The sequence below is a fragment of the Sebastes umbrosus genome, chromosome 11 (assembly GCF_015220745.1).
Source record: "Sebastes umbrosus isolate fSebUmb1 chromosome 11, fSebUmb1.pri, whole genome shotgun sequence".
Taxonomy (NCBI): domain Eukaryota; kingdom Metazoa; phylum Chordata; class Actinopteri; order Perciformes; family Sebastidae; genus Sebastes; species Sebastes umbrosus.
Genome location: NC_051279.1, coordinates 4,356,415 through 4,379,098, shown reverse-complemented (window position 1 = coordinate 4,379,098; position 22,684 = coordinate 4,356,415). Strand labels below are relative to the sequence as shown.

General features: G+C 41.6%; 1 protein-coding gene across 2 annotated transcripts in view; it reads right to left on the bottom strand.

The window, feature by feature from the left end:
* Window positions 1–1,989: 1,989 nt before the first annotated feature.
* Window positions 1,990–22,684, bottom strand: part of mtmr11 (myotubularin related protein 11) — a 39,714-nt gene continuing 19,019 nt past the window's right edge. Inside the window, exons 3-17 of one of the 2 annotated variants that reach the window (XM_037784789.1) lie at window positions 21,675–21,811; window positions 20,608–20,677; window positions 19,890–20,029; window positions 19,334–19,418; window positions 15,852–15,999; window positions 15,333–15,420; window positions 14,688–14,776; window positions 13,756–13,883; window positions 11,476–11,554; window positions 10,852–10,922; window positions 8,469–8,641; window positions 8,105–8,275; window positions 7,569–7,787; window positions 6,567–6,890; window positions 1,990–4,252 (exon numbers count right to left, since the gene is read on the bottom strand). In XM_037784789.1, the coding sequence (XP_037640717.1) occupies window positions 3,800–4,252; window positions 6,567–6,890; window positions 7,569–7,787; window positions 8,105–8,275; window positions 8,469–8,641; window positions 10,852–10,922; window positions 11,476–11,554; window positions 13,756–13,883; window positions 14,688–14,776; window positions 15,333–15,420; window positions 15,852–15,999; window positions 19,334–19,418; window positions 19,890–20,029; window positions 20,608–20,677; window positions 21,675–21,811 (2,375 nt within the window). In that variant the 3' untranslated portion in view covers window positions 1,990–3,799. Of the gene's footprint in view, window positions 4,253–5,987; window positions 6,391–6,566; window positions 6,891–7,568; window positions 7,788–8,104; window positions 8,276–8,468; window positions 8,642–10,851; window positions 10,923–11,475; window positions 11,555–13,755; window positions 13,884–14,687; window positions 14,777–15,332; window positions 15,421–15,851; window positions 16,000–19,333; window positions 19,419–19,889; window positions 20,030–20,607; window positions 20,678–21,674; window positions 21,812–22,684 lie in introns of those variants that run through there. The other variant, XM_037784790.1, reaches the window with a different exon arrangement.

Here is a 22,684-nt window from a genome sequence, read left to right as displayed (position 1 = left end):
TCAGTTACTTATTTTCCCCTGTTTAATATAATTGTAAATTGAATATGTTTTGGTTTTGGGCAGTTTCCTATAAAGGCTTAACAGTGAATCCATTAAATAAAACAAGCAATAAAAACCTGTTTCCCAAAATGTCAAACTATTCCTTTAAAGAATTATGACCAAGATGTGTACTGAGTGGGACATTTTACAGATGAAAAATATAATTGTCGGTGCTCTCTGGTGGACAGACGATGTAATGGAACCACGGTTTCTATATCTTTGACATTTCTGTTCTGCAGATTCTTGTTGCTTATCGACCGATACAGATGTATCTGAAATTAGCGTCTCTACTTTACACCTTTACGCTCCTGCAGCCTACACATGATGTATTCAAATAGTTTTTGCTTGACAATGCCGTGACAAAGCTGTGTGAAATTGAAACTTTGCTTGAAATTGTCATAATTAGCATATGAATTATATTGAGTTAGGGCCAAAAACCTGTTTTGTGAGGTCACAATGACCATTGACCCTCGACCAACACAAATCTAATCAGTTCGTCCTTGAGTCCTGGAGGACATTTGTACCAAATTTTAATAAATTCTCTACAGGCGTTCCTGTGCATCTGGCCACAGCTGTCGCCGGCGTGGAAGCATAAAACTGCCCATCACCATCTCTCAGAGACAATCATGAGGTCTTTAAATGTCTCGTCTTATCCGTCAAACAGTCCAAAACTCAAAGACAATACATTTAAAAATGATATAAAACAGAGAAAAGAGCAAAGTGCTCACATCAGAGAAGCTGGAATCAGACAATGTTTGGCATTTTAGCTTGAAAAATGTCAAAACGATGAATCAACATAATGAACCATTCATTTAGTGGACTTATCGTTTAAGCTCTAAAGTGTGTGACTGATTTGTCCTTCACATCCCGACTGTCCCTCTCAGGTCTCCCACCAAGCAGAGCTCCAGCCCGGCCGGCAGCCTGGAGAGCAGCTCCCTCACCGGCTCCCTGTCGCTGGGCCCCGACGTGCCGCACTGCCAGTGCTGCATCACCTACGAGGCCCGCCTGAAGCGCCTCTCCTGCGGACACCTCTACTGCGACCCTTGCTGCGACCAGATCGTCAACCTGGCCTTCGAAGACATCGAGGGCCTGTCCGACTACCCTTGCCCCATGTGCAAGTCCATCAAGCAGCTGGGAGGCCTCGGCCCGTCCTCCTCCGGGTACTTCTACGGGCCCGACGGCGTCCTGCAGCAGGAGCAGTGTACGGGGAAGGGGCACGGGAGTCGGTGGGGCTGAAGCTGAAGCTCTCTTCTGATGTTGGAACTTCAACATTTTGGTTTCTTCAGCTATGACTCGGTTGCTTTTTAATGCCATGAAAGCTATGTGGTGACACGGACTGCAACAAATGGCCACGTTACTTTACCGTCTCTCTTGCTCTGTCGTCTGTGGTTACCAGGTAAAACGTGAGAATGCATGAGGCTAACATCCATAGGTTTAAAGTGCCAAAATGCATCTCCATGCCTGGTTGAAAACGTGCACGTCATCATAACAAATATGGAAAAGTGGTCTCTTATATTTCGGATAATTTTTTCCCAAAAGTGTGTTGAAATAACGTAACGAACCCCATTCATGTTTTTAATAGCATGCAGGTTTTCTGCTTACAGTTTTATTCTACCGAACATAATGTCTGAAACCGGAGAGACCAAATCAGAGCTTTACATGACTTAACTGTGCAGTAGATATTTTGTAGATTCAACATGTCCGAGTTCTTAATTTGTACATTTCCTGTGAAAGTATCGAGCATTTTGCACATGATTCTTAAATGTTTTACTCGGACTATACATATCACGCAAGGCGTTTGGATTTTAAATGACATGTACAGTGCCATGCTCCTTTTTAAGTGTTCCAGATCATATGTAAATATTTATTTTGTTAAAAAAATAAAGTATGTGAGCTGTGTATGAGAATGGAGTTTTATTTCTGTGTGCACAGATTGTGAACACAGTTGAGAACTGATAACACTTTTTTATTTATCAGGATCAAAACATGCTGATACAAAAAATATGTACATCTGGCAAATTTGAGTGACGTTCGTACCAAAAAAAACATTAAATTATACAACGATACAGACCGACAGGTGTAGCGGGAGATCGGGTTAGATTTTCCATGCGACTGGACAAAGATGACCTTGTGTTTTTGTTTTTCCATGGAAGACAAGCGAATGCATTGGCATCACACCTGGAAAGCTTTGAAATTGTAGCTGATATCAATGTGCCTTGATATTGATGTGATGAATATTTACAGCAATTTAATAATTCATAGTGCTATCAAGTGAGGTACGTTTTTGACATGAGAGAAGGTCGGCATCAGTCGTACATCTGACAACTGTTATCCTGCCGAAAATGAGATTTAGCAAAACATGCTTTTTCAAACACGTAACAATTTCACCCGTCCGTGGGGATGACGCCAGTGCATCTACTTGACACCCACATCATGCGAACGACAACCTGTTTGGATTTAAAGGCGCAGGACCAGATACTTCCTCTCTGTGCTTTAAAAATACAGTCAGACACTTCCAAGTCCTTGACCTAAATGCTGGCTGCATACTAATACACCTCCAGGCTGGAAAAAAAAAGAGAGAGATGACATGAAAAGTAAACACAGGAAGAAATAAGCTTCCCTTTTGCTTCCAACACTGGTACCTTCTCAAGGTACGGCAATCAAAAAGGCTGAATAATGTTCGTGTTTTTCCAATTCCACCACAAACTGATGAAAACATTTATCTAAATAATACTAAATTTGGTCAGAAACAAGTCAGAAATCACACTTATCTACATGTATGACATCGACAATTAGACCGATAATGGTCAATAATACTAAAATAAAGATGAAAGTTTAGATAAGATTATATAATTAGGAGCTGCAGCAAAGGAACAGAATTAAACTGTAATTCTATGCAGTGTCTTTAGCCACATCCAGGCTAACAGAACACTCTGAATACAGGCCTCTCGCTGCTCACAAGCATGCATGCGAGTGGAGAGATATGAGAGCAGTACCAAAATAGCTCTCATGCCCTAAATTCCACATTAAAGTCACCGGTCACAGCGCCTGCAGTTAAAAAAAAAAAAAGACGGTTTTCAAAAATGATCACTGTCCAAACAATAGTCTACTTTTAGATACAGAAGAACTAAGAAATGATTGTGTGTTTTTGCACATTAGCAGGACTTAATAAAGATCTAAGGTCAGATCCAGTGAGAAGCAGATGTGTGTCTATTCACTACTATGTGTCCTGTCACATTATCACACCACTATCCGTGTCCCATTCTGGATAAGAAGCTAAAAATGGAAACTACAAGCTTTCTTTTTTTCTTGCAGGGTGACGTGACGTCTACAAAATGTGTCATGACAGTTTCTACTGCATGTTAAGATACTGAAAGAGGTGCTTCTGAAGTTCTCTTGGTACACACTGTTAAGCATCTTCAGACCTTATTCTTTTTGTCTTAGATATATTTCAGTGGTGGAATATTGAACACTAAGGTTTTCTTTACAAATGTACAAAACAGTCACATTTCTTATACAGTACAGATGATGAGTAGCAGAGTCAGGAGCTCATGCACTGATTATTTCATACTGTTGCACTGTGGTCCACCTAAATGTTTGTAGTCAATCAAATATGGTTTGACAGGAAACGCACGGCTGGGTCTCCTCTGTACACGACACCAGTGAGAGATCTGTCAGTTTCATACTGTGCAGGCAGGTGATTTAGTTATAGTACCAGGTCTGTATCATATATGAGAACAGTTCAGACGAGGTCCAGACCTCAGGAAGCTATCGAGGACCCGTTGCTCTTAGGCAGCTTGGCGTTACTGGGTGCTGGGTAATAGCGCTGGTCAGGGCGGGCCTCTGCTACCGAAGAGTGACCAAACAGGAAGGTGTGCTTGTTGCTGCCGCCATTGTCTTTGTGGCCGGGCCTGGATGGTGGAGCTGAAGCGGGCGGAGGGCCCCTGGAGGTCTGGTGGTTGGTGGAGGTAGGAGGGGGCGCCGCTCTGGGCATGGTCGTGCCCTGAGGCCTCGACGCCGGGAAGAGGAAGGTGCCGTTGTTGGTGTTTTGGTTCAGGTTGGTGTCGGTCCTCCGGGGCTCGGCCGTCTTGGTGGGTGGGTTTGGATCCGTGCTGATGGACACTTGTGCGAGCTTGTCTTTGAGCTGCTGCACTTCCCGGGCCAGCCGCTCCACGGGGTGGGGGTGGTTTGCGGAGACGGGGTGGGAGAACGCCTGAGGACGGAAAGCAACACGGGTGATCTCTCTTACAGTAGGTGGTAACGTTCAAACAGTGTTACATCAATATAACGGTATAAGGTACCAGTTTATTAGGTACACCTGTTTATTTTTTTTAAAGAGGACCTATTATGCTCATTTTCAGGTTCATACTTGTATGTTGGGTTTCTACTAAAACATGTGTACATACTTTAATGTTCAAAAAACACTTTACTTTTCTCATACCGGCTGTGCTGCAGCACCTCTTTTCACCCTCTGTCTGAAACTTTTCAGACTCCGCTCCGGCTCCGCTCTAACTGGCTTTGTTTGAGGGCGTCCCAAACACAGTGTGTTACTTTGTGACATCACCACGTTACGGAAGAAAAGGCGAGGCTTGAATCAAGGTGTTTAAAACAACCTACGTACACACGGTGACAAGTACCACCATTTTACTTCTAAGAGCTTTAAAATCAGGCACTCTGTGCACTTGGAATTGACAACAAGAACATATCTTGTGATCTCAGACTATAACTACAGTCAGATTTCTGTGCAATCAAAGTGCAAAACTTCAGCCTCAGCTTTTTAAGAATCTGAGATTTAAAAGAAAAGCAGTCATCAAGCCAAATACAGACATATTTATAACAGGAGACAACTTCTAACTTCTTTCCCTGAGCAGTAATCATATCCAAAGTGTTCACAGGCTTCTTCCTAGCATTTGAGAATTGCATTAACTTAGTTTCATCAGCATTAAATAGCAGCTTTAGTAATGAAAGCAATTTGGCCACAGCCTCCATAATGGATGAACCAGAACAATATATATCACTGTATCATCTGCATAAAAATGAAGGTTGGCAGCATCCGCATTTTGACCTAAACTATTAAAGCTAAGGTCGGTAATGCTGAGAAACCAACAAGAGTACGCTAGATTTTAAAAATGATCCAACTGAAAAACCCAGGCCAGTGTTGCCAACTCTTTTCCAATGAAAGTAGCAAGCAGCACTAACTCTAAAAGTTGCCAAGTCAGCAACACTGACGGTTCGTCCCTTCAGGCCTCCATCCAGAGCCACTCCCCCAAAATGATCATAATGAACATAAACAACAAACATGGCTATTGTTAGTACTCACAGCTGTCAAGCTGGCAGCTTGTGGAAGACTCTGATGATATGCAGTGAGTGCACGGGCAGAGTGCATGCAGGCAGGTAGGTAGACAGGTAGGTTTATTACATTCCTGTGACAGCTACAGATACCAGATGTTTTTGTTTTTTTTGTCAGAGCATTTGATTTATTGATTGCTGTCGGGATGTACTGAGAATTTTAACAAATATAACAAAACATGTATTTGAACACTACCAATCCTACCTTTAATAGATAGAAAATAACAGGTGTACAGGTACATCAACCCAACCCAACAGCTCTGCAACAAATGCTCCCTCCTACCCGAAGGTTACAATATTCAGTGTTTGTTGACTCTGTTAGGGACGTGGATAGTAATTTGTCATGTTATAGTAAGTGGTTTTGTTGTGCTGAAATGCATTATACATGAGAGTTGTTTAGTGTCGTGTCAAGAGTTGTGAAAAAGCAAGAAAACTCCCAACAACAACCACGTTAAACAAGACTTAGCTTAGCTGTTACTCCAGTTCTCCGGATAATGAAACTAACTGGTGTTTGTTTTAGAGCTGAGCCGTGCACAGTGATTTCTGAATGAATAGATATCTTGTGTTAATGTCGCTAAGAGAAAAAGAAAGAAAGGGGATTCTGTTGGCCTGGAGGGGCGCTTTAATGGTGTGTGAAATTGTAGGGGAAACGCTTCAATTACACAGAAGAACAGAACAGACTCTAATCTCTACACTGTTAACCTGAGTTGGTGTTTTAGCGGTCTGATAGGTTTTACTTGTTCCTCTACAGCTCCCTTAAAATAGATGACTGCACCCACCCACTCACACAGCCCTCGACTATTCTGGACATCACCATGGGAACGCCGATAGACGCGCTGCTGCACAGACTTCACAGAGGCTGCACCACGTCCATATTGGGAGTTTGTCGATCAACAGCTCAGACTAATCTGCACATCAAAGAGACGACGTCAAGCCATTGTGATGTGAGAGGATGTAACACAGCAGATACGTGGAGCTTTCCGGAAGTTTTGAGGGCCAAATCTGGTAAAACATTTGTGGAGGATGTCTCCCAGTTTATAAACACAGTGACACATCCATGGTCTGAAGAGGTGGAAAAATTATAGAACAGTCAGAAAAAAATAAATATATATATATATATATATACTGTTCCTGAATCACTATCATTCTTAACCCCCTATGGGACACTCCCATCATACCTGTGCATGGAGCGCCCCCCGGAGGTAGCACTCCCTCCACAGGCCCATGCAGGGCCCCATGAGGAGAGGCAGTAAGGGCTCATAGGGGTCAAGTGGTCCTTGAGGTCCGGAGGAGGAAGTGAGTCCTTGGGGAACCTCAGCCAGGGCCCAGGCTTTCAGCAGCCTCTCCAGTCCGGGCACGTTCTCAGAGGACGGCGCCCTGCGGTGGCTCTTCTTGTAAACGCCTGAACTGCCGCTGCCGCTGCGCCAGGGAAGCAGGTTAGCAGGACAAGAGAAGGTGCCTCGAGAGAGGAGGAAGACTGAGCCGGGGATGGTGTCAGTCAGCTGGTGGGCAGATGTGGGAGGAAAAGATACTATCAGCATATTTGTCCACTCCCATGTTGATAAGAGTATTAAATACTTGACAAATCTCCCTTTAAGGTACATTTTGAACAGATACAAAATGTGTGGTTAATTTATGATTAATCATCATTAAATATTTTAATTATCTGACAGCCCTAATAATTACTTAACTTCCCTATTTCACTGTTCTGCACTCCTCTAACCAGAGAAGAGCAATAAATCAATGAAGATAGCTGATGGTCAGTTTGAACAGCATTATGGACAGCCTGTTTCCAAGGAGTCGACTTGAATCGGATGCATATTTTATGACTACCACAAGAGGGTGCAGTGGCCTGTTGTAAATACTACGTCAGCTCAGTAAGATGAAACAATTTCCCAGGAACACAATCTGTTACAGTCTCTCATGTTCTCTGATAGTGATAACCCATTACAATGTACTGACTGAAGTTTTTACATTTATTCATCAGTGAAGATTGTTGAAAACAATGTGTTGCTTTCTATCAATGCCATAGTAAACATCAAAACTGACATCTGTCTATGCACAAAATTGATCCAAATGCCAACATGAGAGGCTCTCTGGTGTCAGCCACTGTTAAACCTAGAGCTCCCAGCATGGCCACTAGAGGGTGTGTTGCATCATGGAAGAGTTGGCAGCCCTACCCTGTGTGTGTCTGGGTTGGTGTTCAGGTTGCCGTTGAGCAGCGGTTGGAGAGGAGGGAGTGGGGGGACGGGTTGGGTGAAGCGGTCCCGTCTGTGCTTGCTGTACTGCAGGGACCAGTCCCACACCGAGGGCAGAGGAGGGTCAGAGGGATCTGAGGAAGAGTCCGGATGAAGCACATCTCTCCAGCCATTGACTGGCGTGTAGGACTGGCTGAGGTTCTGGGTAGAGTAGGATAGACATTTCAAAGGTTTATGTTTATGACTTTTCTTTTTATGCAACTTTAAGCACCAATGTTCTCATATATTATACAGAGTATTAGGGATTTGTCCATGTCAGTTTTTTTCCTCATGATACAAAGCAGGTAAAGAAAACAGAGTCACATAGATCCAGAAACATCTCTACAGTATATGTCTGCAGCAAATTATATTATAATGACTTTATAATGTAATAAAAATGGCACTGTCTCAGGCTGTACTATAATGATGACACAATAAGAGTTGCCAAAATGCTAAAGCCCCTCTCAGGTGTCCAGTACCTGGGAGCGTTTGCATCTCTCCCGCTGGCAGTTGGCCAAGAAGCTGGAGAAGAGTGGCAGGTGGATGCTGTCGTGCAAGGCCAAAAGGAAGTCATCTGTCAGCTGGAAGCGAGAGGGATACTGGGACAAGAGCTGCCAAACACAATCCAGGAAGAGCAGGAAGACTGGAGCCTGCAGGGACAGATAGAGGAGGAGGGAAGCTAGTAGATGAGTAAAGTTTATTTCTTTATCTTTAGAGTCTTTCACAACCAGAGTTACAAGGTGCTTCACAAATGCACATAAAGAACAATACCATAAAATACATAACAATCATCTCAGGTCAAACGGTAAAACAAAATACAAACAGTCCGGTGCGACCTCTCACCTCCTCCTTGTCGTTGTCGCGGTGGTAGTTGATGCGGCTGTAGAAGCGGTGGCCGGCCATCACCCACTCCTTCTGCACCAGGCTCTGGAAACCGTGCTGGGTCCGACAGTGGGGGTCGCACATCACCTGCACCAGGCTGGACACCACACAGCCCATGTCCCGGTCGTCCGCCTCTGTAACGTCAATACAGGAGGTTTATGGTACAGTGTGTATGATTTGGTGGTATCTAGTGGTGTGGTTGCAGATTGCAATCAACTGAATATCCCTCCGCCCACTCCTCCCTTTCCAAGACTGATGTAATGTGACCTAAAAATCGCAAATTACATTAATGCGTTAAAGAAATTAGTGGTATTAAAACGTTATTATCTGGTCAACTTTGACAGCCCTAGAATATTATATTCCATTTCTGCTAATAGAGCCCCCGAAATGTTACACACTGTTCCTTTAAGTGTCTTTGGAACATGCAATATATATATTATTGACAGTATGTGGCCATGTGCTTCAATAGTGAATTGAGCTCAAGCTGTTTTCAATTTTAGAGCACCACTACGGAAAAACAACCCTTTAATTTACAACCACAATCTAATTCTGCTCTTATTCCTCTGGAGGCTTGTGCTGTTTAACAATAGAGATGTGCAGAGAGAGTAATAGACAAAGGAAATATCGATTGGACAGACCTGCAGATAAAAGTGATGATGATGATGAATACAAAGATAAAGCCCGAGTGCCAGACGCAAGAAGAGAAAGAGGGAGCGATAAAGCTTTCTTGGGCTAGTGTAGTGAGTCATTTCTGCAGTGGGATATTTACAGCTGATCCAGCCAGAAGAGAGATCTGCTGCATCGAGGAGACTTTTAAGAGAGGGACTGATATATGAACCTCTCAGCTAAACAGGCTTGTAAACGCTGGCCTGATGTTAAGGTCACTTCCAGCTGCAGAGTGGCAGAGAAAGTCAAACACCAGCAGCAAGTTGTAAACATCCTTAGCTGAAAACGGCCATTGTTTGAGTGTTGAGTGTTGGGTCTGTCTCTCTGGGTGTTTATGAACGCACCACAGGCAGCCAGACCAGATGATTATGAATCATCAACAAGCCTACTGTCTGAAAAATGAGTCATAAGTAGGAATATAAGGAGTACTGCAAAACTTTATCTTTTTAAAGAGAGTCTATGGAACTTGTGTCCCTATTCCTTCACTGTGAGACACACCTATAAGTACAACTTGGATGGCAAACTAAAATGTCTTAGTAGCCTCAGCAAATGACAATTTCGGGAGTCCGAACAATAACACAATTAATCGATGGGCAATAACTTGAGGAGGTGAAAGCTGAAGACCTTTGCAGATAGAAGTCCCAGCCAGACACTCTGAGGTCACCCTCACTGCACGTTTGGGTTCACCTGGTCTGTCCACTAGCGTTCCCCGTCACCTGATACAACTCACTGCCAGGTGGTGATCAGTTGACACCTCTACTCCACAACAAACAACAGTCAGCGTCTTCCTTTTTCACAACACACAGTCACATAGAGGTGACCTTCTTGTTCTAGTTTATAGTTTCAAACTACCACTTTGGCTATCTATCCAACTATAGATAACTATCTCGTCTTTGTATGAATGTCCTGTCTGTCTGTAACTTTGTGTCGTATTGCTGTTGTGTTTTAATCAGGTCTCTCTTGAGAATGAGACAACGTGTCTCAATGACATAATACTGTAAAGGTTTAAATACAAAATAAAAAAAAGAGTCAGTGCTGTGTGAAAGGTTGAGCCAAGCTATATCTACAGTTGGTACCGCTCTATCTTCCACAGCAGCTACTTCTCCTTCCCCACCAGATCAAATCAAATCGATACTGAATTTTAAAAATAGAAAAAAACAAACTATCATCATGATATTCAAACACCATCAACTGCATTACAATCTCTCACACGATCTACAAATCATGTTCTTGAAACCCTTTAACAGATGCTATGGTACGGTGAACTTTTGTTGCACATACGTGTGGGTCTATATGTAATAAGAATGCAATTATGAGTATGTTTAGAACGACGTGCACGACATTTACCTTATGTATGAAGGTCTTGAGATAAATTTATATCTTCAATAATATGTTCAAATGTTATGCCATAAATCATTTCCATGAAGTAGATGTAATATTTATTTTACGGAGTATGTCTTCGTCTGTTTGAACAGTTGCAGCCTGGTGTTAGCGTGTCCTTAAAAGCCTGTTGCATGGAGGGCTATTGACAGTGTGCATGTAGGCTCAGTGGAGTGTGCTTGTCGCCGGTATATAGCTACTTCAGGGTAAGCCCTAATGTGGGATTAATGAGAGGGAGGCGCCGTGAATAATGAATGGATTGAATAATATGAGCCGGGGTCTGGGTCACGTGACTCACCTTGCAGTGCCACAGTCAGGTGACCGCCGCGAAGCAGGCAGGCTACCTCCGAAGCTTTCCTCAGACAGGCCCTGGAGACAGAGAGGCAGGTGGATTATATCATCTCATTACAGTTACAAACACAGTCATCACATCACAAATAATGTAATTACTTAGAAATATAATAAACACATTTTCACACTATTAATGTTAGAATTTTGATTTCATGTTTCTTTGAAATTTCTCTAAATGCCGATTCTTTTTTGAAGTTATATGAATGCATGAATACACAAATTCATTGATGTTATCATTGAGTAAAGCTAATAACTATTATTTTTTCTTGATTTACAAAGTGAATAAATAGCTCCACTGAATCTGTCTCAGTAAATATAAGGTAATACACATGGGAGCAACTTTTCAGAGTTTCCCCATCAAAGATGATGCATTTAACAAACATACAGTAAATTGACCCCAAGTGACCAGCAAGCTGAAAGCTTTGTGTGCTGTATTTAAATAGAAACCCGGTACTGTAAAGGGACTCTATGTGAGTTTTTTTTATTGTTTTTTTATTGCCAATCTGTGAACAGGTTGTAACCTAATCTAAAAAATTGGATTTCCTCTATCAGCCTCAATCAGAGCGGTTACCTGGTGTAGTCTAGCCAGTGGGTGCTTTCCAAGGTAGATAACCATTTGTCATCAGGCACTGACACAGATGTGGAGATATCTAGAAGCCAAAAAAAGACAGATCATGTCCAGACATTGTGTATCACTACAAATGCATAAAAAGCCTTAAGTGGTTCAGTAAGGGGAATCTCAGCACTCAGCTGACTTGAAGGTTAGAACCGGGAAACAACAGCAGACACAACAACGACATGAGATATGGAGCACACAGTTATAAATAAAGGTTTTAATAAGGTGCACCAACTAACATCAAGTCTTCAACATATGTAGAAAGACTGCTGTGATGAAAACATCTCTGTTCATACTCAGATGAAGACATGTTGTATGTTGAAACATTACTTACTGCACATTACTAAAAGCTTTAATTATAAGCATGTCTTCCAAATTCTCATTATATCCCAACGGCAATCAATAAAAGAAAAAAAAAGAAACCCCCCGGTATCTGTGGCTGTCACAGGACTGTAATAAGCCTTCCAATCACTTCATTCAGCCCGAATGTAATGATTGGATGGGCTGCCGGTCTGCGTGGACTCGTTGCACATCACCGGAGTCTTCCACAAGCTGCTAGCTTGACAGCCCTGAGTAATAACAATAGCCATGCTCGCCGTTCACGTTTCTTTATGATATGTTTATGTTTGTAATGATAATTTTGAGGGAGTGTCTTTGGAGGGGGGGCTGAGGCGGCAGGCTGTCAGTGTTGCCGACTCTGCGACATTCACTCTAGATTTAGGGACTTTGGAGCTAGTGCTGCGAGCTACTTTCATTGGAAAAGAGTCGGCAAACACTGGGCTCGGTTTTATGGTTGGATCATTTTTTAAAATCTAGTGTACTCTTGCTAGTTTCTCAAGATCACCTCCCTTGCCTTTAATGTCTAAATGGATTTTGTTGCATGTAGGTAAGCCTTTAACACATTCCCCCAAAGTCTATTTTCATTTTCTATCTAGTTGTTGTGAAAACTCAAAGCCCACTGCCAGTAAGCCGACCAAATACATCTGAGTGGCTGTTTTCTGTGAAGCACTCACCCACAAAAGACGAAACACCGAGCTGACACACGTGTGAACCGTGATAATCGGTGACCTTCACACATTGTTCGTGTGCAGGAGAGTGTGAGTGTGTGTGAGTGTGAGACAGGTCAGCATTTCAGTTCCAGGGCCGGCAGCTGTAGACGAGTTTTGTCGTCTCTCTGTTTACTCAACCATGGAATGTGCTGTGTGTGCCTCCATGACAAAAACTAAAATAAAGGCCGTCTGGCAAAGCCTGTTTTGAGCTGCTTCTGTTTGAGTTTCAGACCCAAACAACTCTGCTCAACAGTGATGCAACTATACAATTTGAAATGTGCATCAAATGTGATAAAGAAAGTAGGAATTTTGTAGAACATTTAGAGAGGCTCAGCAGTTTTGATTTTTTTTTTCAGTTTTCAGTGATTTTCTGACGCTAGTGGGTCTCTTAATCAAAACAGTAACAAAAGACCAACTGTGCGTTCCACTACCCATACTACCACACTATTTAGTATGCTAGAAAAAGATTTAGTATGTCCCAATGCATAGTATGTCAAATATAGTATGCCAAAAATACCAGGATGTCCTAATACATCCGGTCACATTTTGCAGTATGCAAGCCAGCATGCTTTTCTGGCTATTCTGAACCACAATCCTCTGGGCAGCGGATATATAAGCAAGAGGGTCAAAGTTCAAGACACTATGTTATGACAAAGTAGTATGTCCCAATTGTATGCATACTGCATGCAACAGTATGTACTTTGTTAGGGCAGTGGCAGAATGTACTGCAAGTAAAAAAAAAAAAAAAGTATGCGAATTGGAACGTAGCCCAAGAGTCTGGTGACGTGACGTAGCGTGGGATCATGGGAGTTGTTGTCTTCACCACCATTGCCATCAATGGAGTCCGCTTCTCCCGGTTAAGATTCCTTCAGTGTTCATCGTTCAGTAGGTTTCTACCACAGAGGTCTCCTCCTCTCCAAAACACAATATATAATATACAGTAGGTCTAGTCAATTTTAGACATTTCAATGCGGAAAAAGTTACAAATGACATCTTTATGTGAATAAATAAATAAGTATTTATGTGTCAAGGACCCTTCAGACCACCTACCTGACATGATAAAGGTGACCAATGAAGGACGCTTCATTCGTCACAATTCTCTTTATGCTCTAGTGTTTTGTGCTGTGCGTGAATACATATTTGCTCAGGTGTTGTGTGTGTGTGTGTGTTCATGTCTTATCCTCACCTCCCAGACAGAGGGCGCGCAGGCGGCTGTGTGCCAGCTGGATATCTGCAGGTGAGGGCAGCTCCTCGCCCAGCTCCACCACCACACACAGAGAGGACTGGCAACCAAACAGGATCATCTCCAGGTTTCTATAGAACACAGCATGCTGTTAACACACTGCCACAACTGCAAACTTAGTTAACAAGCTGCCTTTGTCCGCCTTTCGGTAGCTTTTTTAGTCATATCTTTGTGAACAGTGGATTTCATCTCCAAAGACTTGACAGCTTGAAGTTAAATGCCTTTAAAATCAGAGCACACTGTAATATCTCCCCAGACGTGGTATAAATGTTGCTTCAGTTGTAAAAAGTCATTAGTGCAGATTGAGTCTGAAATTCTCACATCACGCTGTTGATTTTAAACGGCAAGCTACTTTAAAAGCTTGCAGTATTTCCGCTGTGGCCAGCTGATGTTATTTTGGAGTTTTCCTATTTTTACTGTGTAACTATCAAACACAACTCTGCATCTTATCTACAGGATGATTAAAATAAACGGACTGCTAATTCTAGTACCACAGGTGGTTCAGTTGAAGAGAGGAGTGCATGACTTTCTCACACACATTATCAGAGGTAGAAATAGAAATAGCTACAATTAAACCTGTAATATGCAACTTGTAGACACACTGGTATCTTAAATGAAAGCGAAAGTTAACAAGCTTCACAATCCAGAAATATAATCTGATCTGAAGAACTGCACGCAGACAACTCTGCTGGCCTGTGAACAAAAACAAGTTTCCTACAGCGGCTTTATAAGGCGTAACATCAACCCTGTTATTAGTTTACTTAACCCATGCTTTGCCTTGTTACAGCCTGCAGCTAAATCCTCTTAAAACACATTCAAATGTTAATGCTTACACCGACAGACACACATTTGGAAAGCATCACACACACACACACCTGATGTCGTCTTTCTCGTGGTAGATGTTGTTCTGGAAGCTGGCCATTCGCAGTAAATCGCTGCCTCGGGGGTGTCGCCAACACCAGCGCTGCAACACAAAACACAATTTCACCCTCTTTAATAACACGTTCCACGTTGTTAAGACTCCCTGAAGGCACTCACTGCATCTGTGCTCATCTTGTAATTTGTCTCACAGGAATGTTAATGAGAAGGGGAAACATATCTAAAAGATGACTGTAGTTGAAATAGTGTTCTATTAACAATACATATAATACACTTGAGAGGACAATTGCTGATTTGAAGTTCCAACGTTAGTTTTGAAAGTCAGCACCTCCTTCTTGAAGCATGAAAATACAAAGCAGTCAATGACGGTACAAAACAAACAATAAAATATGTGGTCAATAAAATATGTGGTCAATAAAATATGTTTGCAAAAAGTGAGAATCACTGCAACCACGAGAGGGCCTTGAGCATACAGTCATAAATGAGCACAAAACATATCGAGCTGATGGGTCGAGCAGTATGCGAAATTAGCCATGGACAGACAGACACAGAGATGCACACACACACACAACCAAATACATGATCTCCTGGCAGAAATAATGAGTGTTGTGGTAGGTTAAATCAAAATGTTGTGCACTCACAGGGATGCGACCTTCATTGAAGTGGGCGAAGCTTTTCTTCAGCTCAGTGTCTAAAACCTTCTGTGGAACCACGATGGATCTCGACAGGCTGACAGGAAACAGAAAGAAAGCAGTTTTGGACGGATGACATTTTTATGTATTCAAAACGCCAACAACTTTGACCTTTTAGAACACGTCAACTGAGCAAACTGAGTGGGCTTCTTTGTCTTTTATAAGAGTTTAGCCTCGGTTCTGCTTGACACTCTTGGTTTCTTTCATGTTTTACGAAATACTGCTTCCCAAACATTCTCTTGTCAAGTACTTGCAAGCAGATGTATTCCCAATTTTTTATGTGCTGCTGTTAGATACAATTTGGCACAGCAGTTCATGTTTTTCTACACTAGTGGTTGGGAGATAACACGGAGGACAGCATAGCTGGGAAAACTGATATACCCTAAAATACCACATTTACACTTGGATTGAAAAACCCAACAGACACAAAGATGTGTCGGTTACTATTCACCTCTGGTGTGATTTTACCTGGTGGACATCTCAAAGCGGTCGTTGACTGAGCTGACTCTCCAGCCAGTGGCCCCGCATCTCTCCAGCTCTTGCTCCCAGTCTGAGGCAGACTCAAACCAGTTCATGTGGGTGTTTCGGCGACGGTTGCTTAGAAACTGCTTCATTTCTGGAGGAAGAGGGTGAGTCAAACATCTCAATAATACAAAATATCTTGTGTCAGAGTGCAAATATTATTTTGATGCTTATGACACTTTCGGTGACAAGACTTTTTAATGATATTTGATATTTGATATAAACAAGCTTTCAACTCTTCAGCGGTGGCATATCAGCAAAATGCAGCAGGTGTGGTATAAAGCTAATAGTTTATGATATATTTCTGTTTCCATCTTCTCCAATATGAGGATTTGCTATTTTTCTCTGTTTTAGACACAGACTGTATATAAGAAGTGGACGTAGTCACCGTGACATCACCCATTGGTTTGTGGACTGCCATTTTGAAGCCATCTTGTTTATTTGCAACCAGAAGTTACACAAGAGGGAGGAGCAAAGTACAACCAAATGCAAAATAAGAAATTTTTAGGCCACCAAAATATTATGATTGACTTTCATGAACTGAAAACACACTATGGAAGGGTTAAAGTTCGAAGACGAAAACACAAACAACGTCGTGGTAGCATCCCCTGCTTTATGGTCTATCTGACTCTAAATGGGATCATAATTTACTAAATGAACATCATGCTGTATTGAAGAAGACTTGAAACCAGCGATTGAGATCATAAACTCATGTTTACAATGTTTACTGAGGTAATAAATCCAGTGAAAAGTAGGCTCATTTTCTCATAGACTTCTATACAATCAGACGTCTTTTTGCAACCAGAGGAGTCGCCCCCTGCTGGTTAATAGAAAAAATGCAATTTTTTTCTCTTCCGCATTGGCTTCACTTTTCTGAACCGGAGGTTGCCCACTGGTTTTATGTCATCGTTAACTGGATATATTTGGGTTTTGGACAATACAAGCAATTTAAAGATGTAACCTTGGTGCTTGTGATGGGCTCTGTTCCCTATTTTTATGGTATTTTATAGATCAAATGGTTGATCGATTAATTGAGGAAATAATTGGCAGTGCTTATCCCAGGGAAGATGCTTTGAAACAGTATTGAAACTGTATGAAAAACAATTGATACGGTCTGTCCACTGTGAGATGCCTCTTAACAAATCCAAATTCAGCAATTAATGCAAATTCAGTGAGAATCATTTCAACTACTCGAAACAAAATATGTCTCAGTGGCTCTGTAGTGAATATACTTAATGTTCATAAATGACATCGCATCTGCTTCAGTATGTGATTGAATCTTTTGGAGAGTCCCGGTGTCGTCAAGGCACTGACCACACACTGGACACACTTGACCCCAGGGGCAGAGTTGAACTGTAGGTCGTCTAGCGGCTTGTTCCAGAGGGGGGGCCTGCATTATTTATCCAACAGCTGACAGTCTTCCACAGCCTGGTCAGTCTGGCGTAGCTTTAACATAGCATAATGTATTGCACAGACAGGCTCATATTACTCTATATGGACAAGGTGAACAGCCAGAGGTTACAACCGGGCATAATGGTTGAGAGTTTTTGTTTTGCTAGTGGGATGTAAAGCGTCCTATTTGCGGACACTGAGTTGGATTCCTTCTCTCTGACAGCACACTATTACATTTAATTAGGGTGGTTTAATCTTTCATACACTGAGGCTTTCAATCACTGTCAAAATCAGCCCATGAACATTTTATTGAGCCTCGCCTTCAAACCACTCAGAGCTTTCCTCACATCTGGGCATGGTTTCAAACACAGCGTTTTTCATTGCGTCATCATGTGAGCTTTATAATGTCCTTCTGGTCTGCACAGAAACCATTATGTTTCCTGTTTAATATTCTCTCCAGTCTCAAGAGTTATAACATCACATTGTGATGGTACGGCAGAAAGTAGACATAGACAGAAACAGAAATAGATGAAACAGCGTTGAAGTCATGTCTAAATGACAAACAGTGATTTTTGGGTACATTCTGTCCCTGGAGCTAGAGCGGGTGAAAATCAAAGTGTGAACAGATTTTTACTGAAGGCACATCAGGAGGAAACATTTAGAAAGCAAGTACAGCACATGACTGACACATTCATGCTGATTCATGTGGGCATTTGCTTCTGGCTTTCACAGAGCTGTTATTTCTATGAATATTCATCACGGTGAAGTGTGCACAGAAAAGAGTTACTGATAAATACTTTAGATCGTCGAAGCTCAATCATTTCACGTCATAAACATCGAAACAGACACACACTTAAGGCTATAGTGCCCGAAACATTAATTCATTTCACACATATTTCTGGAATATATCAAGATTATTTGGTCTAGGTCTGAATTATATAACAGTCTGCACTTAACAAGACATCAGTCAGTATATTACGATTGGTGTAAATGAGTTCATACATACAGTAAACTAGGGCTGGGAAGATACACCTGTCTCCCGATTCGATACTATCATGATACTCGGGTGCCGATTGTGATTAGATATTACGATTTATTGCGATTTTTGTTAACTTTTTTAACACTTGACCACGGGGGAGAAGTTGAATCATACACTTCTAGGGATTTACTTTGGAAAAATCTCTAAATTGGAGAATTAAAGAATAAAGTAATTTCCCTCACAAATTAGTAGTATTTTCTCTTTAATTTATAAGGGACATGTAACATGTTTTATACTTTCCATATATGTATTTTTTGTTTTTCTGTACCGTTTGTTAACAACTTCTATTGAAAAATGGACATAGTCAAACGTGTATACCTCCGCTAACTTCGCCAAGTCTGTCTCTAGCTCTCCTGTCAGCTCCGTTCTCTTTAAACATCCATGGTGAGAGTGACGGCTGGATTGACCACACGTTACCGCAATACGATAACGTTTCCTATCCATGACAGAGTAGCATGCAGCTTTAGCCGTGATGTCTAGCTCTGCTTTTCCTGGCAATGTGTGAAACCCAAAGTGTTTCCATACTTTACTGGATGTGTAGTGTTTACCACGCTGGATTTGACATGTGAGAGTTTAGGTCCTATCCACGCAGACCCTCCGCAGTTTGCTTTCTCGCTTCGGCTCACAGCAGCCTTGTTTTGGTTATTGAAGTGGACATGACGTCGCATTACTCTGACTACAACAATAAAAGCGGTAACCTTCTTCTACCTCCACATAGACTCCAATGAAGCACTTCAATCGATTCTGGCATTAAAAAAACCCCGCAATATATAGGTGAATCGATTACAGTAAACATTCTTTAGACTAAAGAGTATGACATTATTATTGCGAGTCTACATACCATACCAAAGAAAAATTGTGAAACCCCAAACTGTGTGAGCTGTGGGGACTCAACACAGCTTTAGGATGATAGACAGACTGATGAGGTATTGTATCAGTGTCAGGGAGGGAACACAGATGATTGTATACATGAGGGTGCATACATTAATCTACTCACCTACACTCCCAAGGGCAGCGTTCTGGAAAGATAAGACGGACCCTGGTTTAGGAGGCTGGTAGGTCTTGGCGATGGTGTAGGTTATCTGAGGAGGGAAACCACAGTGAGCACATCAACATGACAAAGGTCATCAGCTTTCAACATCAATGCCCTGCAGAGCCACATCATTGGTCCAGGTACAGATCAACTTCTCTACGCAGAAGTCTTTAAGCTCTGAGATAACTGGTGAACAGTATGACAGTAACCAGAGCCTTGAATCTAAACCAACACACACACACACACACACACACACACACAAAAGATGCAGTAACATACAAATATTTACCAGCCCTAGTGCACAAATCTCTAGGAAAAGAAGTGCTTAAAGTAGGAATAAAAAGGTAGACTGATTTTAAAGGCTGAAAAATAAAACACTTACTCTTGGACAAAGTGGTTATCTGCAAATTCCTGTTTTTGGACTGTGCACGCACAAGTTCAGTATCTAAGCCAGTATCAGACCTAGTCATGCTTAAAATGAGATCACTAAATTCCTAAAAATCAGGACAGGGACACATACCTCTATGACTTGTGCGTCAGGAGTGAGGCGGTCAAACAGGAAGCAGATGACTCGCAGGTCCCTACAGTAAAGCACCAGCTCCTCTGGTGTGAACTTCAGCGAGGAGTTTGGGGTCACCAGCTTGGTCCTGTTCGGGCCCACTGCAACACAGAGGGGGATAAGGAGCCTAATTAAACATTAAACAGACAAATGGGTCAAGAGCCAAACAACCCTTAAGTACAGGTTACATGCAGTGCATATTAACAGTAGAGTACGTACAGTATGTTAGACCTTTAGTATGTGGGCTCCACTGAAAATCACTTTACAAGGGAGCCCTTTCTATTCAAATATCTTATTTTGTATAATTCTATTTCAGTAATGATGTCCGGGAATTGCCCTTATTAGTTGAATTATAACACCTTGTTTGGGCTATTATGCCACTTTATACTTTTTAATAAAAATCTGCTTTAATGATAATTAAAGCGATCGGTCAGAAGTTATAACAAAGCCATTTTAACAAACTATGCAACATGTCCTTGTATCTTCATTATAAGTAAAATATGTACTGATAAATAAAATCTGATAGAATGGTGTAACTGTGTAGCTTTAGCATTAACAGTAACACAGCAAAAGTCATATAAGGTGAGGTTTGGTGAGTGTCACATAAAAGTAATACTTGTCAATAAATCTCCAGTTATGGCATTCTTACTGGTCGTGAATAAAAATGTGTTGTACTTACCAACCACAACCTTCTCTATGGACGCCAGAGCCACATCATGATCTCCTAAAAGCACTGGATCTGCATTGTCCTGCATCATAAATGTTATTTAAAGAAAAAATATATATAGTTAAAAAAAAAAAAAAACATGTTTGCTCCCGTCATCACAGGTTTGCATTATGTTAAATGGTAACTTTGGTATTTTTCAACCTGGACCCTATTTTCCCATGTTTTTGTATGTAACAGACTAATGGGGACAACAACTTTCAAATTGGTCCAGTATTGAGGGAGCTAGGCTCAGATTGTTATTATAAATGTCTGACAACATTATGGAAAGGACCCTACAGAGAAATAAAACATTCTTCTTAACTTTAGCTTGATCCGGTCTGTTTGTTATTGTGTCCAAGTCCCGCTCAAGGAGAAGTCTTGTTGTGAAATCTGAATATCCATATACTCTGGCTCAAATAAATACGGACGGCCATCGAATTCAAATCCTCATCCACATTGTGGATATCATCTAAATATCCAGCCATGACATTGGAAATCTTTTAGATAACACTAAGCTACGCTTTCTGTACTCCAACACAACAAACTCTGACAACTCTCAAAAGGCTGCCAGTCGCGTTTCCACCATGGACGTATTCCACTATTCCACCGTTGTCTTTCAGCAACACGTCACCTCGCCATATTTCAGAACCAGACTTCTCCTTAAGCGAGATTGTTTTAATAATGTTGTCAGACACTTCAAAAAACAATCAGAGCCTGTCATGGCAAAAACAAGCACTTTTAGCGGACGTAATTGACGGTGCCAGCTTGCCCCATAGCCTCGCACCATATTGCAGCTTGTGAGCAGCTGCTGTCTACAGCGCTCTCCCTCAATACTGGACCAATTTCAGAGATTGTTGACCCTATTAGTCAGTTAGACACAAAAACATGGGAAAATAGGGTCCAGGTTGAAAAATACCAAAGTTACCCTTTAAATGTTCTTAATGTATTCCACAAAGTCATCCTTTAAACAGACAATAACAACACATTATCAAACCATAATAGAAGTATTTTAATCAGTAGAGCTGTTCAGAAGGACTCACGTCAGGTTTGGGACTGTCCTGGGGCACGAAGGCCACTCTGAAGTGGGTACAGAAGAGCGTCCCAGACACCCAACCTCTTCCTTCCCTGGCAGTCAACTTCTTCCTCACCATAACAGCTCGCTGAAGCACACACTCGCCTAATGGGGACAGAAGGGAGATGTAGTGCAGAGGTTACAGGATGGAATTAATGGGTGATGTAGTTTTGTACATGTCAGATAAAATTGCATAACTGAGTGTGTATAGGTGGGGGCTTCTAGTGAGGATACATAACAGGAAGTGTTCAGATAGAGAAAAACAGCAGCGTGGAAGTTCACTGAGTGAGCTACTGGGAGTGGGTGTAACAAACACCTTCAAAACAAAGACGTCAAGCTGTTGCTTATTGTTGCAAGTCTTCGGGTCAGAGTAGATGGGCAGGGAGGAGCAGGAAGAACAACAAAAACGCCGTCTTACAGAAGACAGTAACTCTGTTCGGAGTTATATTACACCATTTGGTTTGTTGGTAAATTCTTGAAAATGTACATATGAGTGGATTACCAAATTTAAAGGTCTCATATCTTGCTCATTTTCAGGTTCATACTTGTATTTTATGTTTCTACTAGAACATGTTTACATCCTATAATGTTCAAAAAACATTATTTTACTCAAACCTGAATATGCCTGTGTTTACCCTCTGTCTGAACGGAACTGCAATGGAATTGAGTTGCTAGGCAACAGCTTGTTTACTTCCTGTCAGCTGATTTCATTCACATACACTGCATCCAGAAATAAACTGTGACACATTTAAATGTTTACATGTCTATATATTGTAGATTTGTGACATCACAAAATGACAGAAGTCCTGACTTGTTTCAAAGGCACAGTTTCTGAATACGGGCGGTGTGTATTTCTCCATGGATTGAGTGTTTCAATACTTTCACAATATTTATATAGCACTTAAACCGGCTTTATAATAAAAAAGACATGAAAAAGACATGAAAAAAGTACAGCTGGACATCAAAACTTCTAAAATG